The sequence below is a fragment of the Trachinotus anak genome, unplaced genomic scaffold, assembly GCF_046630095.1.
Source record: "Trachinotus anak isolate AG129_WGS33_773 ecotype Australia unplaced genomic scaffold, CSIRO_AGI_Tana_v1 ptg000005l, whole genome shotgun sequence".
In the NCBI taxonomy this organism is placed as follows: Eukaryota; Metazoa; Chordata; class Actinopteri; order Carangiformes; family Carangidae; genus Trachinotus; species Trachinotus anak.
In genome coordinates, this window is record NW_027273856.1 from 24,929,865 (window position 1) to 24,946,435 (window position 16,571).

Below are 16,571 nucleotides of genomic sequence, written 5' to 3' on the forward strand. Positions count from 1 at the left end.
TGGGTTCAGACGATCTATTTCTTGTTTTTTGGCTGGCTAGAAGTGAACAGGGCTTATTAATTAGGGTCACGTGTAGTAATTGGTCATATTATTGCATATTATTGGGTTTCAACTTTATTGAGCTACTGTTTGACTGAGAGGGAGAGAGCTTAACATCTGTTTACCTACTTGTCTTTTGATGAGAACTGTGAAGCTGATTACCACAGATTTGTTTCTATTTGGTGCGACCACAAACAACAAAAGTTTTTAGTGAATATGCACCAATGATCAGTGTAGTTTGGGAAGGATTGTTTGGGACATCTGCTGAGCTAAGCCCCAAACAACTCACAGCCAGCCTTGTCTGTCCTTTAGCTACCACTATTTTTCTTTCACACATGCGCAAACCCACACTTGACCATAGCCTACATACACTGATAGAGAACGGACTGTCTCCTAACAGTGCTAACTTATAGGCTCAGTTTTACTAAATGGATCATGTAAGCACAGTTTATATGAAAATAATAAAAACCTTAAAACTAGATTTAAACATGTGTCCATATATATATATATATATATATATATATATATATATATATATATATATATATAAGCTTCTCAAGATGTATTTCCAAATGCAGCTGTCAGTTTTCATCACAGTATAAAGGGCATTTGTAATTACAACTACAGTAATTAACAAAATGTGTTTGAGCAGACCTCTAATGTTTCTAAAAAGGACAAAGCTGGTATGGCTCATCCTCCTCAGACAGTACGAAGGACATCACATTAGTGTATCCTCCCTGATCTATGGATTCTGGGTAAAAACTGGTCTGGTCACTGTAAGGACAAAGACAACTAAGAGGATTGATTAGGGTTCTAGATGTTGGCCACTGTGGACACCTCGACTGTAAATAACTCTCTAGAGATACTGCGGGAATGCATTTCCAAGAATGGGTCTCAAATGAACAGTTGACCCACTGATGACCTTCAGTGTCAAAGGTCACTGACCTGCCTATTGATGGGTGATGGACATGTCCTAACAGCCACTCATGGTTTGTGTCAGATGGTGCTAATGAAGAGCTGACACCAAACAATATAAAAGCAATTAATTATCAACACTACTGAACAAGGACATTGCCACATAAATACATGCACACATAAAGAAAACACACACACACACACACACACACATACACACACACATGCAAAGCAGCACATTTTGAAACAGATTATTTTGGGATATTTCATTTGCTTTCCAACACCAACAACTTTTTCAGTATGGGTCTGGGTGGATGCTGTGTTGATGCTGATTGCAGCAGCTGTAATAGAATTATTACACTGTTAAATCCAGATTACACTCTGAGTGCAACATTTCCTAACAGCTTGTGCTAATAAAAACACCACTGTCTCAAAACATTTACTTTTTTGGGCAGAAAAGACATAAAATTCTCCAAAACAGAGTGTGTATTTGTGTCTCTTTTGGTTTTTCCTGTACGTTCTTACACATCAACAACTGATTTACTGTATAACGTGGACATTGAAACAGGAATTTAAGGACCTTTGAATCAGGTGAGTGGTCTTAACCGGAGCTAAACTGTGGCTATTTAAAGAGGTCAACCCACCAGCATAATGTGTCATTTGTTTTCCCTGGCGTCAGAGGTCTCTGAGAGAGAGAGAGAGAGAGAGAGAGAGAGAGAGGGGGAGAGAGAGAGAGAGAGAGAGAGAGAGAGAGAGATTTCTCAAAAACCCACTAGCGGACATTATACAACAAGCAGCCTCTGTCTACAGTAAATATAAAAAAAAATACGATTAACATAAAAAAAACCCTCCCAAACACAGGATTTGACAAGAACTAACTGATGTAATCTGTGGATTTATCTCAGAATATGTGGTTTATTTTGAAGTCTGGGAGGTGGTGAAGAGAGAAGACCTTTGATCAAAATAGCACATCCTGATACATTGTTTTAACAATGATCAATTAATAAAAATCAAACTCACCCAAAATTTAGATTTTCTATTTCTTTTTTTTTTTTTTTTTACATGGTGCCAGTGTGTCTTTCTGTGTTTGTGATCCAGAATACACTAGGAGCTCAATGACAGCAACTACTATAGTTTTGTGTACTTGTACGTTATTTGAGTATTTCCACTTTCTGTTCTGTTTGAGGTGTGTATTTTAGGGTGAAATATTGTACTTTTTAGGCTACTTCACAACACATGAAAGCCATATACAGATTAAGAGTTTACTTACAAAATCTATTAACTATAAATCATGATGAAGTGTTTAGGTGCACCACATAAAGAAATTCAAATTAGCTCCATCTCACCAGCTGCAACATTAACAAACACTCACATCTTTAGGCATTAGTAATAAGAATCCACTTATATCTTACTCAAAAATGGCCTACAGCACTACAGCAGCCATTCTGTCGCATCTTGAGTGCTTTTATTTTTATAGGCTTTCCTTACATTATGCTGATAAAATCTTCTTTACTTTCTACTTGTAATGGAGCATTTTTACATTGTTTTATTCCTCTCATTCCAGTAGACGATCTGGGTACGTTCTTCACTTCTGAATAGGTATTCATATACATTACATATACTGTGATTCATTCATGTGTCTGCCATCTCTCTGGAAACTAAAGAGGTAAAGTGTTTTACAACAACTTTCAAATATGAGTTTACCAATTTTTACACCCCCACCATTCAGAATGTGGGGGGGGGGGGGGGGGGGGGGGGATGTCATTATTGTGCAGAAAGCGTAGCTAAATGCTTGCATTGGCCAGGGATGAGAGGCATGACCCTCGTCTTCCTTCTACCATGCCTGCCCCACGGAGCTTGGGGGATATGGGAGGAGCGACAGTTAGAGGTCCAGGTGGTCGAGCCTGCGTAAAAACTCACCAAACACAAGCCAAACACTTACGAAACGAATAGTAAGCGTCATTAAAAAAAAAAAAAAAAAAAAAAAACCTCGACCCTTCCAGCTCCTGGCACGTCGATGAATGAATAAGCTGTTTCCAGAGAAAGCCTCCTGGATTTGCTGCTGGAGAAATAAGCAGAAGAGCGGAACGCGCTTCGGTTGGTGCGTCGCTGCGACCTCTCCAGAACAAACACGGACAAAACGCGACCAAACTACACCTCTGGGTATTTAAAAAAAAAACAAAACAAAAAAAACCAAACAACACGGCTTGTTTCAGCAACAAGTGGAGATATGTTTAAGAAAAGCAAGAGTAAAGTGTTGGTGGATTATGCGTCAGAGGAAGACGACATGTCCTGGCACCATCATCACTCCTACAAGGTAATAATGCGACAGATGGAGAGGAAACGGCGGTATTCACTGCTAACAACAGTCAGGTGTGCTTTTCAGGTGTTTTCACTTAAACGACAGGTTTGAAAGTGGCAGAGTGATAACGTTTAACTCTACTTAAACGGATTGTTCTGCTGGTTCAGCCCGTTGTTTTACTTGTTTCATTGTTGTTGTTAGTTTTTTTTCCGCCCCAGAAACAAGTGTCAGGATGTCAATGCGAGGCTACAGGGCTTAACAGTACTCAACACTGGATGACAAATTTTCACTTGTTTGGAGAAAATAAGTAATTTTTAATTACATGAGATGAATATTAATTAGTGGGCCTATACACAAACTGTAAATAAGTACAATAACTGAATAAAGCATCATAAATAAGGCCCAAAACCAGACAACTACAATTTAAAAACAATTCTTATGATTTTCTAACATAGTTTTGAAGCTGCTAAACTGACTTAAAAGCGACCATATGCACCTCATGCTGTTCAACTGAGATTGTGGAGCAGGGGGAGGAGGAGGAGGAGGAGGAGGAGGAAGAGAAGAGGAGGAGGAGGAGAAGGAGGACAAGTGCTCAAACTCAAACTCATGTCTGTGGATAAAAAATGTCGGAAAATGCTGAGAGGTCAAAAAGGAGATACTGATGATGCAAAAGAAAAAAGCAAGGTGCAAAATTCACTATAATAACTCAGCACTTAAGAGACAATGTAAATCCAAATAGGAGCAAGAATATTATGATGTGTACAGTTTTAGTAGTAGTGCAGCAGGAGTAATTTTAGACCCATTTGCGTCAACTTTGAATCCTTTTGCAGTCTTGAAACTACAGAGGTAAGAGTTATGATTGGCAGACAGCGCAACTTGTTCCTTGGTTGTCAGTGCCTCTTTTCAGTCAATCTTTAGGGAAAGATAGACATTCAAACACACACACACACACACACACACACACACACAAGCTCATGTATAAAAAAAACATTTCCCAGGTGAGCAGGAGCAGTGTCTGTGAGGTCTAAGAGATTCTGTATCAGCACTCACAGGCAGCTGGGTCCTGTCAAGGTGTTGGTGGGGCGCGGGGGAGAACCCATGATAAGATACACACACACACACACACACACACACACACACACACACACACTCAGAAAGGCAAAAGGCATCCAGCAGTCCTGGCTTAGAAGAAATAGCTAGCTGACATGTTTATTTCTTGAGCCTCTTGGTGTAAAACCCTTTGCAACGCCAACTGTTCTTTAACCTGTGGAACTTTTACGATCAAATTTAAATGCATACATTTCAGGTGTCGTCTTCAGTTACATCCCAATATTCAAGTGAGACGTAAGATTGGACAGTCTAAACGGTGTGCTAATCCCATGTTTGTGGTATCAGTTTACTGCAGGTGTGATAAAAACCTTTTTAAACTCTACAATGAATCAAGGTTTTATAGGGAGAGTTTTATAGAGTTTTATAGAGAGTGTGTGTAGTAAACCAACATGTGTAAGCTTTCAGAGGTTTACTAACTCCACAATAGGACCTGTCACAGAGAAGTCAAACAAAGTTAACTGTTTTTTTTCTATATATTTTTAACATAGATGAAAAAAAAGTATTTTAAATGTTCATTTACTTTAAAACATTGTGAACTTGTGATACACCATAGTGATGTCATTTTATATACTACCTATAACTCCATCAGTGTTACAGCATTCACTGGGTGTATAAATGTGTCATACACTGGAGTAGGCAATTGGGAAGATCAACCAACACTATTTCCCAGCATTTTTCATCTGTTGTTGTGATAATGTCGAGATCTGTGACCCTTGGCTGGGTTTTACTGGCCATTCTTAACCTCCACCCTGGGAACCAACGCATGCGGCTGTTACCTCTGAGAAGCTGCTTTGAGATCAGTGTCTGACTTTGTTCCCAGTGGTCACCGGGACTAGTTGGTTGATAAGAGCTGATTTGGGGACAGAGCAGCGACTTCTCCTCAGAAATCCTGGGAAAGTCGTCAGGGAGGTCCACCCTGAGTTGCCATGGCAGTAAAGCACATCCAGGGGTCAGGGGTGGGATCATAAAATGTCGTAAACACAGTGAAGAGGCAGCTCTAACCCAGCAGTGATACAGGATGAAGCCAGGATAAAAAGTTATGATAACACAGTCTGGACATGCAGTCTCTTCCTTCCCCTTTATTCAAATTGCACTAGCTACACTGTGTGGTCAGCCTCACGCAGCGAGTGAAGTACAACAAGGAAACGATAGATGATCTGTAGCAGTTTTGCATCATGATCACATTGGACATATAGCTTCTTTGTAAATTCTTTTTGAGTCACCAAAGTTAGTCAAACATTTAGAACGAATTAGGAAATGTTTGATGAACTTTAAAGCTGCATAAAATGAATTTTGGAAAACCAGAGTTCAAAAGAAAAGCAGCAACTCTTCAACTTTGAGAGTCTAAAACCAGTTTGTTTCTGTTATTTTGCTTGAAAAATTGCCTTGCTTGGCTTTGCTAAAGGGCATCAGGAGCACTGCTCTTTCACTTTCTCCACCCACATTCATCCTGGTCATCCAGAGATTGAACCTGTCACTTTCTGGTCACAATCATGTTTTTCTTATTTTCTAATTCTTGCTCAAAGTAGTATTTTCTTGAAGCACTTAATCAAAATGTCATGTGTACTTATAGTCATAGGAAGATACAATAGGTCTCCTTTTGTTATCTCTTTGTACAGTACCATTTGGCAGAACAGATGATTTACATGTCATGCCAGCACGCTGTGTCAAAACTGTAAATCAGAGACCAACAAGTAGACAGGCAAGTATAACGGGATAATACAGCCACAGACACACAGAGGTAAAGAGAGAGAAAAAGGGGGTAGGGAGGAGACAATATGCAGGTTTTGAAGTCAATATCTTTCCTCCCTCCACAGCACTTAAGGGCAACAACAGGCCTTGTGCCACAGATTTGCTTTCTCACCACTCACCTTCTATTGAAGTTCAATAGGCTGTAAGAAGCAGCTGTTAGCTCATGGGGGGTGCAGGTGCCTGTTTGTCTATGGCTTAATGCGGTAACACACCTGAATACTTCAGTAAAAACAATCTTATTCCACTGTGGGGCCTGCCTTGTGAAGTGGGATCATGAGAGTACAGATGAGGTCTGAGCATGTCAGACGGCTTCACTTCTAAATCATTAGTGGTGACGAGGAAAAGAAAGGTAAAGCTGAGTGGATCATCTGTTGAAGGGGATGGGGTAGACATAATGGAAATCAAACAGTTGTGAGTTTTGTCTTTCAAGTTCAAATCAAATTATCGTGATATGATGCCAAAACGACAGGGTTTGTCTGAAGCCTTTTTTAAACATTTAAAGCAATAGTTCAACATACTACAAAACATGACTATTTGCATTCTCACCAAGATTTAAGCAAGAAGGTTGATACCACTCTCATATCTGTACACTAAACATAAAGCTGCAGCCATGACATGGTTAGCTTAGCTTAGCATAAAGACTGGATACAAGCATAGACTGTATATAAAAAGGATACAAGGGGTAACAAGTAGCCTAGCTCTGGAAGTCATTGCTTCTCCCGTAAAACTGCAGCTTATTGTTTTTGCATTGATAAATGAAATACAGAGAGTTAATCAGTGAGCTTTAGGGATTCTAGTAAACAGATTTTCTTACCTTTGGACTGACGCTGCGCTCATGTTGTATTGCTCAAATAGAAATTACATGTAGCCAAGTAGGAGAAACTGGTCATGTCAACTTCTGACTTGTAATTGCAAAAATTATGAAATATCAGAGATTTCTAACCGCAAAGATATCTCTTACATGATGAACAGAATCACAGAAGTGTCAACAAACTGAAGTAAAACAGCTAAATACAATCCAATATTAACACTAATGCAGTTGATTCAGTTCATTTTAAAGGAGCTAAGCACAGTTTGTTTGTATATGGTTTCATTTAACAAACTGCTATAAAATACAAAAGTAGTTAATTAAGTCTAGTGAAATGATATGACTACAAGACTAGCAGTTGGGGGAAATGATCTTGAAATGATGTGTGAACGCTCCCAGGTCAGAATGAAGGGAGCTTTATGTAATCTTCCCACTCCTGACATTAATGCACTAATGGAACCAGAGAAAGGGTTACTCCTGCCAAACTCTATGCTAAGCTAAGCTAAAAGTCTCCTAGCTGTAGATTCATATTTAGCATACAAATATGAGAGGGCTGATCTTCTCATTCAACTCTCTACTGTTTCTTTAAATATATGAAGTGAGGTGTTAAAATAAGGCAGTAGGCTACTGCAGGCACAAACACTTTCTCAGTCACTGGGTTTGGAGAATGTGGTGTATTGTTGGTATGTGAGGGGTCTGTGAAAATACTATCGGTGCTTTCATATTGAGATTCACTGTGCGTCTTTATTGCCTAGTAATCTGACTTTTAGAAAGACGACCCGGTGCTAAAATTTACACAAAGCGAGACAGAGGGAAAGAGAGACAGCCAGACAGAGAAAAAATGCCCCCCCTCAGGGGTGAAAGCAGAACTCTTGCTTTCTGTTGTTAGGAGCCCCCCCCCCCCCCCCCCCCCAAACACTACTCTCTCCCCTTGAATGCCCCCCTCCCTCAGTTTTTCCCTCTGTTCCAAGTTGTTAATGCTTTTACGCTCTAACAGTAGTCAGCAATCAGTATGTGTGAGTGTGTGTCTTTGATCAGCTCAGGTGGCGGAGGCCCAGCAGACTTTGCTCAGACATGTCCAACCACCATTTCTCCTCTCTCTCTCTCTCTCTCTCTCTCTCTCTCTCTCTCTCTCATGGAGTTGTAAGATGTTAGAAGTTCTTACAGCTTTGATCATTTTACAGGAATTCTGGCTCCACTTCAGTAATCTCAGGCTCAGCTGCATGTCTGATGACTTGTTGCTGCCCTCTTATGATTTAAAGTCTTTAAGTCTTGTGGGGCAAGTCTGAATCAAGTCAAAAGTCCTCAAAGGCATCCTGCAGGGCTACTACAACCGTAAATGTGAGTCAAAGGCTTTAAAAGATTACAAACATTCATATTTATTATATTTATGGCACTATTATAGACATATATATCCAAAATATATTCAATTTCAGGACAATCAAAGACTCAATGATATACATAATGAGATATATACATTATATAGCACTGATATATATATATATATATATATATATATATATATATATATATATATATATGGCTCCTTTGCTGTGGAATAAAGAAAAGCCTTAAAAAAAACCTCTAAAAGTCAAGATGCTAGTAGTTCAGTTCTCTGAATGCTGACAGTTAAAACACAGCCATTGATAATTAAGTTAAGTTAATCAAGGTAAAAATGTGTCACATAGAATAATGAAAGTAATGAAAGCATAATACAAATATTATACAAAGGATATATGAAATATGGAAAAAAAAAGGCCTGGGTACTGAAGCACAATGGAACCGAAATATCTCTGCTTATATACCCAAATAGCACTGTTAACGCAATGGGTCACAGATTTGTTTTCTCTTTCTTTTGTTTAAATCTGCCCTCTGAGCTCAGTGGCTTCCCCTCGTCTTCCCCGCAGTCTTCCATCCCTCCATCTCTCTCTCCAAACACAGCATGTTTGTGTTACAGGTCTAAAAAGGTTTCCCTCTCTTTTACAGGAAAGCCTGCACACACTCACACATCCCTGCTGTAAAGCGTGGATGGTGTGTGTGTGTGTGCATGTTTGTGTTGGGAGGTTGCTATTTGTGTTAACTAACTGCCGGTGTGTGTGTGTATGTGTGTGTGTATGTCTGTCTGTGTTAGGACAAAGATATAGAAGGAGAGGAAGAGGAGGAGGAAGCTGTCACTGGCGTATCCAAGGTAAACAGCACAACTTCACAGTTATTTGGAGTTAACACAGACACAAACACACTATCAGCTTCCAGACTTACACTGAGCGTACACTGTTTTACGTCTGACAGTGACACCTTAAAGATATGCACTCACCCAACATACTCTTATCTTGTCACACATTGACTCAACACACATGTGCACACGCTCATAATCTCGCATTTATGACGTCACACATTGTTATGTAACCCTTAAAGTGTCAATCTTATATCACTGTAGGTAAAGCCCCCCTTCACAGCCAGCCTCAGTGAGCAGCTTGGTTTAATTGACCTCAGCGCCCCACACACACACAAACACACACACAAACACACACATATACACACTCACAGACAGTTTCTTCTTGTCAGATGACCACAGAGTGTTTCACAGTGCAGCTGAGGTACAGCAGGAGGGTCAGAGGACAACTGAGGCTGCAGTGTTTATCTGTAAACACGCCAGCCTTCAGCTACCATCCTCTGCTTTAACCTTAATCTTATCACAGGAAAACCGTCGTGTTTGCTGTTATGGTGCATCTGTGTGTGTACCTTTATCCTTATCCATAAAACTCTTGGTTACGATCTGAGGTCATTTTGTTTGGGCCTCCAGTGGATTTCTGGTGTCACTGTTAGAATAATGATTACTGTAGTTTAAGATTTAAAGAATAGGTTTGCGCTCCAAGTTGTGTTTCGCGCTCTAAGTTGTAAGTTGTGCGTCTAGTGGAGAAAATCTTGTAGATTCTCAGCAAGATCAGCTGTGCCATCTTCCATGTAAACGTTGTATTTGTAAATAAAGATTTTATGATGTGGGTGATTTTATCTTCATCTGCAGCTGCGCCTAGTGTGTGAATAGGATTATGTGCTGTCTCTTTGTTCAGGAGAGATATGTAACATCTCCCTTCTTTGCTCAAAGGTGTGGTCATGTCTGAACTGTTCTGTGCGTGTAAAGCGTGTAAGGCTTGAGGGTTAATCTCAAATGCTCACACTGTATTGTCTTTGAAGTGTGGCTGCCTTCCTACTGTATGTATAGCTACTCTAGGTGACTTTGTTCACAGGACGCATTTCACGACCTGTCCTGTTTGTGAGGATAGGGTGGCTGAGCCAGAGAAGGGAAGGAAATGCAGCATTCTTTCGAGGAGCTGGGCCTTTTGGACGGGAACAATCACTGTGGAAGAAAAACAAGGCTGAAAATAGACAGTATGGAAGGCTACAACTCTTTCACTGTCGTTGTTTTATGCTCATATTAGGACACACAAAGTGTGTCTGGAAGTGGAGGTTACCTCTAGCTGTAAAAGTCTGATTCCATGTCTAGAAAGGAAGACTTTCATCAAGCAGAACTTGCTGCCACTGGCACAGTGGCTGTCATTTGTTAAATGGTGGCTGTGTCATTTTGGAATTAAATTAAGATAATAAGTTGATTAGTTCATTTGTCAGTTAGTCAAGCAGCAAATGAAATGACAGACAATTCTGATTGTCAGTTTATTATTTAAGGGAATAGTTCAACATTTTGGAATATCTGCACATTCACTTCATTGTAAAGGGTTTCATTGTATGCTGAATATGTAGCTAACCAGCTGGTTCAAGTCATCTATCAAACAAAAGCACCAAGCATTTTCCCGTTCCAGCTTCTCAAAAGTGAGAATTTGCTGGTGTAATTGCTTTGAGAAATTGTGATATGCAGTTTTTATTATTTTCTGACATTTCATAAATGATAAATCAATTATGAAAAAATGATGATGGAAATATAGGATAGGAATGGATACAGCTTAAATTACAGTTGCAGACACTGGGAAAGGCAACAAAGGCCACAGATGAATTAAAACCCATTAAGTGTGTGCGCCAGTACCAAAGCTAAAGGTTCAAAAGCAAAGATTGCTGTTTCAAAAAACCTGAAATAATTATGTCTGATAACTAGAATTCATACAGTATTTCCAAAATCAAATGCCTCTTTAATCCCTCAGCTTCCACCTCCGAGGTATGGATGGAAGAATTTGGCCCAATAGGAGCTCTATTGTTCTGCCAGGCGTGGAGCTGTAGGTAAAGCTCCCCCTCACAGCCAGTCTCAGCGAGCAGCTTGGTTTACCTGCTTTTTGGCTGGAGAGATTACTGGGCACTGAGCAGCTTTGGATCTAAAGGCCTGGAGGTTAATGCTGAAGTGAATGTTGAATAGGCAGGCCTCTGTATGTGCATGCATGCATGCAAACTGGAATTTCAATACATGCACACACACACACACACACACACACACACACATAAATACACACACATACACACACTGATAGTCTCTTTTGGCATCTCTGGTTTCTTGAAGTACAGCAAATCCCATTCACAGTTTACACTTGACGGCACACTGGAAACAAGAAGGGGAGCGAGGAGAGAGACAGAATGAGTAGAAACAGGATGTTAAAATAGCTGAGATGAAATTTTGTCAATGTTTTTTACAGTAATAAATTCTATGAAACTGGCAGCGTCCTTGTCTGCAGGAATGTTCAATATGATGAGAGGTGAGGAGAAGAGCATTTGTTTTTTCATTTTATCAGCGAAGTGCCTGTCTCCTTATGAGTGAGACTGAGTAAAGTAAATCCATCAAATGTCACATAGTTTGGATATGAGAAGAGATCATGAGTAGGATCATGAGTATTCTCATGTGTGTTTTAGATAAAACGTAGAGCTTGTGTAACCTGTATACCCATAGCACAAACCGTTCTGTAAAAGTCCACCTCATCTAAACTGTGACGTTTTGAAGCTTGACCTCAGATCTGGTGACAGATCTTATTGTATGTCTTCCTGTTTGGCTTGAGATTGACTACTTTCATGTACAGCCAGTTGTTTGCTTGTTGTAGCAGCTGTCACACGCAGCGCTTTGAATTGAACACCTCCTCGATAGGTAAAATATAGAAACAATAGAAGCAGTTTAAAGGGGTCGCCAGGGTCAGATGCTTTCATGAAATAATGCTGTTGATACTCACAATACTTTGATAACAACAAAGGAAAGGCAGGCATGGATGTTAAGTAGGAGTAGATGTTATGCCCTTGACAAATGACGTTGAGAATTCTTCCTCGGCACGGAGAGAAACTGAGCGAAGAGTTTGTTCCATAATCACTGAGGAGGGTGGTATTTGTGCTTAGTGGAAAGCTGCGAGGGCAGGGAGGAATTCTGATGTGACGGCGGAGTCCAGGGGAGTTTCAGAGGGAGTGGATGGTCTTCCACTGGAATGTGCCAGACATTACTGCCAAGTCAATGCCATTCAGGCTCTTCCTTTTTCCCCTGTCTCTCTATCTATTTACTGACTGATAACTGAATCTGTGCTTCTCAGGATTTGTCCGACAGCAACAAGAAAGTTTCTTCATCTGAAGTCAGCTATAGCATTATAAACCTTCCTTTTTTTGATATGTCATATAGTTATCCACTTTCTTACCAAGAGTTAGATGTGAAGGTAACACCACTCTTATGTCGGTACAATATAAGCCTACAGCTAGCAGCAGTTTAGCTTAGCTTAGCACGACTGAAAGACTGTAAATGGGGGGGGGGGGGGGGGGGGGGGCTGCTAGCCTAAGCTCTATCCAAAGGTAACAGAATCTGCCTACTAGAATAGTTAACTTCCATCAAGAAATAGTACAGTACACAACCCCCCCCATAGGAAAACGGGTGGCAAGCTGCGACTGGGATGGCAGAATAGACAGTCTGTCGGAGAGCAAGTGTCAGTGGATCAGTACTAGTGACCAGACACTAGTAAGCCGTGGGGGAAGCTGGTGACAAAGCAGGGAGGGCTGGGGTTACTACAGGGCAGATGGAAGTGGCAAGGTCTGAAACGGCAAAATGGTCAGTGAATGAGAATGAATGAATGAAATATTTAGGGGAAAACAGCCTGGCTCTGTCAAAAGACTCCAGAAAGTCACTGTGACTGGCTAGAAATACTAACACACAACCCATGTAAAACCACAACGTGTCGATTTTGTATGGATTAAGTTGACAAGATATAGCATGTTCATTACTGAACTTTAGAGGTGCTTTTCGTTACAGTTGTACAGAACCAGGTTAGCAGTTTCCCCCCACTTCCAGTCTTTGTGTTAAACTAAGCTAATGGGCTGTTGGCATTAGCTACATGGTTACCATTCTCTTTGTACATGCCACTAAACATAAAAACTATCCCTTTCTTTGACTTCTTCCTTCTAACCCCTTTCTTAATTTGATACAAGGAAAAAAAAAGTTTTAAAATATATGTATATAGATGGATATATTAGTTAGGTGAGATAGAGTGCACATTCTTCAGTCTCAACAAAAGGCCGCTTTTATACATTTTTGTAAAGCTGACTTTATGAAATGATCCTGCCGGGGGAGCATAAATCACTCACATGTAAGGATCAGAGATAACAGGCTAACGAATGCTCTCTTTTGTCTGCCGGTTTCTGTCAGGAGGCCAAGGCGAAGAAGATCATGTCCAAGAAAGAGAGGCGGGAGAGGAAGATGTTCTCCTCCAAAGACGACGAGCACTTCTTGTTGACTGGAGTGAAGCTGGCTGACCGCAGAGGGTGAGGTTACACACACAATAACTTTTCTAACTATCTTTACACATGACCTCCTGTATGTTACACTCCGCTAACAGCAGAGCTAAATTTTCCTAGGTACTGTACTTTACTCCTTTACATTCGTCAGCTTTAGTTACTAGTTACCTCTTGTACTACTACTTAGAGGCAAAATATACAAATATTACGTCGTAAAATTATATAATATGATGCAATACTATACATGAAACTAACTGTAAGCAGTGTTGGAAGACATACACAGAACCTCTACTTTAGTAAAAGTTGCAATAACAGTGTAAAAATACCTTTTTGAAGTTAATTTCCCTCTAAAATGTAGTAAAATAGAAGTATAAAGTAGCATCACATGGAAAGACTTATGTAAGTACAAGCTCCTCCAAATTGTACTTAAGTGCAGTACTTAAGCAGATGTTGTTACTTGATGGATTCCCAGAGTTTCCCATCCAATAGACAGGTGCTAAGACACATTAAGGAAATTCAGTTTGCCAGTATTTTAGTGCAAACTATATGTTACACTGCCTTAAAAATACTGGTGTGACTACCAGCAATATACAGTATATCTGACCATTCTGGGTTTAAGTCATGTTTGTGGAGATATACTCAGTGGTCAAGTATATATTAATACAAACTGACTAGAAATAATGGAGTCATGTCCAACCACTTGGATTTGTTTATATATACCTTCTGCATTTGCCAGCAGTTACTAACTCTCAGGCCCCTTAGGGAAGTGGAACATGTATGAAGGGGAAAACCTAAATTAATCACCACTCCGTGACAAACAATGGGGAATTCCTATATAATAGCTCACTGTTAAGATGTCTGACACACACTCGCTTCCCACCCAGTCAGCCCTATTTATAGTAAGAAATGTTAGTGGTGAAAAAAACTGAAGTGTATTGCAGCAGCAGCTTTAAAGTCTGTGTTTCCCTGAAGGTCTCACAAGAAAATCAAAGATGATGAGAAGGAGAAAGAAAAGAAGGACAAGCCAGAGAGGGGCCACTGTTTCTGGGAGAGTGTTACCATGACGATGAGGCAGATCTCACCCACCAAAAAACTGGAAAAGATGGAAGGCTGGGAGCCGCCTCACCTGGAGAACTTAACTGAGACTGTGACTGATGAAGCCCCAGACGACAAGAGTCAGAAAGGGGACTCTCCGGTGTCTTTCTCTGAGTCTCTAGGCCTTCCATTGGAATTGGCCTCCTGGGGGGGCCGAGGTCTGGAAGAGGACTCTTCCCGCTATGCTAACCTGTCGGACTCCAAGGATTCCACAGCTGCTGTCAGGTGGACTGCCCGTGCCAAAGTCAAGCTGGCTGGCATCAGCAGGATGAGCAGAGGGATTGTGTCGGACAGTGCGTGGGAGGGGTTTAAATAGTAGCCATTTAACCTTTGATACCCCACGCTCCCCCCTCACCTGTGTACCATCAATAAAGAGGATAAAGACCTGAACCAAATATCTGCTTGTCTCTGTAGTCTAGTTCTGGACAAAACCGGTGTTATTGTCAACTGATGTTGAGATGCTGTACTTAGTAAAGCCTTCAATATAACACATGAAGTTTGTCCGTAGTATTTTAGCTTTGAAGTGCATGAAGACAACATGTCAGTTTTATCAATGGGTTTTTGGGGGGTTTTTTTGGGCAGGATTGCCACTTTTGAATCACTGGCATAAATTGTAAACTACAAACAAAAGAAAGCCTTAAACTACTGTACCATTTTAACTGTGATGTAACCTGGCATGTAGATGTTTGATATTGTCAAGGAATGAGAAAAATGATTTTGTTATTAGTAGAGAATTGATGAAAAATATGCAAACCTCCTCCTGAAGACTTTATAATTTTAGAATGTCTATGCAGTTGCAGCATCTGAGCAAGGAATGTGAGCTTGAAGCCTTAATTTATGATTGATAAGGTGCTGTGTAGTCATGAAACAGCTTATGAAATACTTTTGGCATCTGGTGCACCTGTGTGTGAACGTTAGTGTGTGAGTGTGAGGTAAAGGGAGAGAGTGACAGAGACACTTTCTCACAGTCTAAGTAAATTTGTGGGTGGACATGCATGCATGTCTGTCTTAGTGAATCAGAGCTGGCACTGCAGAGGAGACTTGAAGTTCTGTTGTTGTATTGGGACTATATGGGGGTTACTGGCTGCATTCATGTCATATCAGCCATTGTAATTATGAGCTTCTGATTTGTAGATAGCGCTCACAGCAACGTCCAAGTTGTAACTGCTAAACCGATTTTTCTCAATGCTCTGATTTATCCAACTCAGCACTTATTAATAGTGCAACCAAACAAATATGAGTGCAAGACCATCGTTCAATGTAATTAACCTAATTTAGCTATTATAAATGTCTGGCATCTGTTAAGTGCCTTGTGTCAATAGAATGACATCGTGCGTTTGCTGTAAATCTGAAGTGAGCACAAACCTGCCGTGCTCATCACAACATCCACACAGGTGCAGGTGAGTTAACCCAGCATGCACCTGTGCTGCACCAGCTTTAACACATTTCCAAATATTTGTGAAATGAATACCAGCAGGAGGAGATGCAGTGTTTAATGTTGTTTGGATATCTGTATATAATATAGGATTGAGACAATGAAGAGTCATTTTTCTTTTAGGTGAATAAGAAACTTTTGAAAATTCATGGTTTTTACCTTTGCTTCTCTCTCCTCTTCTTTCCTTTGTTTAACTCTGTTTACTGGATTTGTTTGATACTGAAGTCTGCTTCTTCGCAGCCAGAAGTGAACACAGATACAGGTCCACTTCCAAGGATGCCTGTATCCTGTATTTATTCACTAAAAGGCTGGGTCACATTTTCTCAAAGTAGAATAAAGCTCCAGTCTGATTGTCTGGCTCTACTTCTTTCAACACTTTGCAGTTTGGAGTACGGCTTGATTTACCAGACTTTACT

At 40.3% G+C, this 16,571-nt stretch overlaps 1 protein-coding gene and 1 long non-coding RNA gene across 3 annotated transcripts; one reads left to right on the forward strand and one right to left on the reverse strand.

Annotated features, from left to right (window-relative positions):
• Positions 1 to 978: 978 nt before the first annotated feature.
• LOC139622119 (uncharacterized) lies at positions 979 to 3,006 on the reverse strand. Its single transcript, XR_011691151.1, has 3 exons — positions 2,875 to 3,006; positions 1,599 to 1,639; positions 979 to 1,056 (listed from the first exon to the last, which is right to left on the reverse strand). It is a non-coding gene; the product is annotated as an uncharacterized lncRNA (long non-coding RNA).
• Positions 2,715 to 16,506, forward strand: LOC139622118 (testis development-related protein). 2 transcript variants are annotated; one of them, XM_071479266.1, is made up of 4 exons: positions 2,723 to 3,271; positions 9,058 to 9,114; positions 13,537 to 13,652; positions 14,598 to 16,506. In XM_071479266.1, exons 1-4 carry the CDS (start codon positions 3,185 to 3,187, stop codon positions 15,034 to 15,036), a joined length of 699 nt encoding a protein of 232 aa, XP_071335367.1. In that variant the 5' UTR covers positions 2,723 to 3,184; the 3' UTR covers positions 15,037 to 16,506. The 2 variants fall into 2 exon arrangements, with proteins under 2 accessions (XP_071335368.1, XP_071335367.1); XM_071479267.1 differs by lacking the exon at positions 9,058 to 9,114 and having other exon boundaries at positions 2,715 to 3,271.
• The last annotated feature ends 65 nt before the right edge of the window (positions 16,507 to 16,571 follow it).

Bases quoted from the DNA above. Each gene is read 5' to 3' on its own strand.
- LOC139622118 (XM_071479266.1), top strand. From the start codon at position 3,185: ATGTTTAAGAAAAGCAAGAGTAAAGTGTTGGTGGATTATGCGTCAGAG. The intron at 3,272-9,057 runs GTAATAATGCGA...TGTCTGTGTTAG, and splicing joins ACCATCATCACTCCTACAAG to GACAAAGATATAGAAGGAGA. The intron at 13,653-14,597 runs GTGAGGTTACAC...GTTTCCCTGAAG, and splicing joins AAGCTGGCTGACCGCAGAGG to GTCTCACAAGAAAATCAAAG.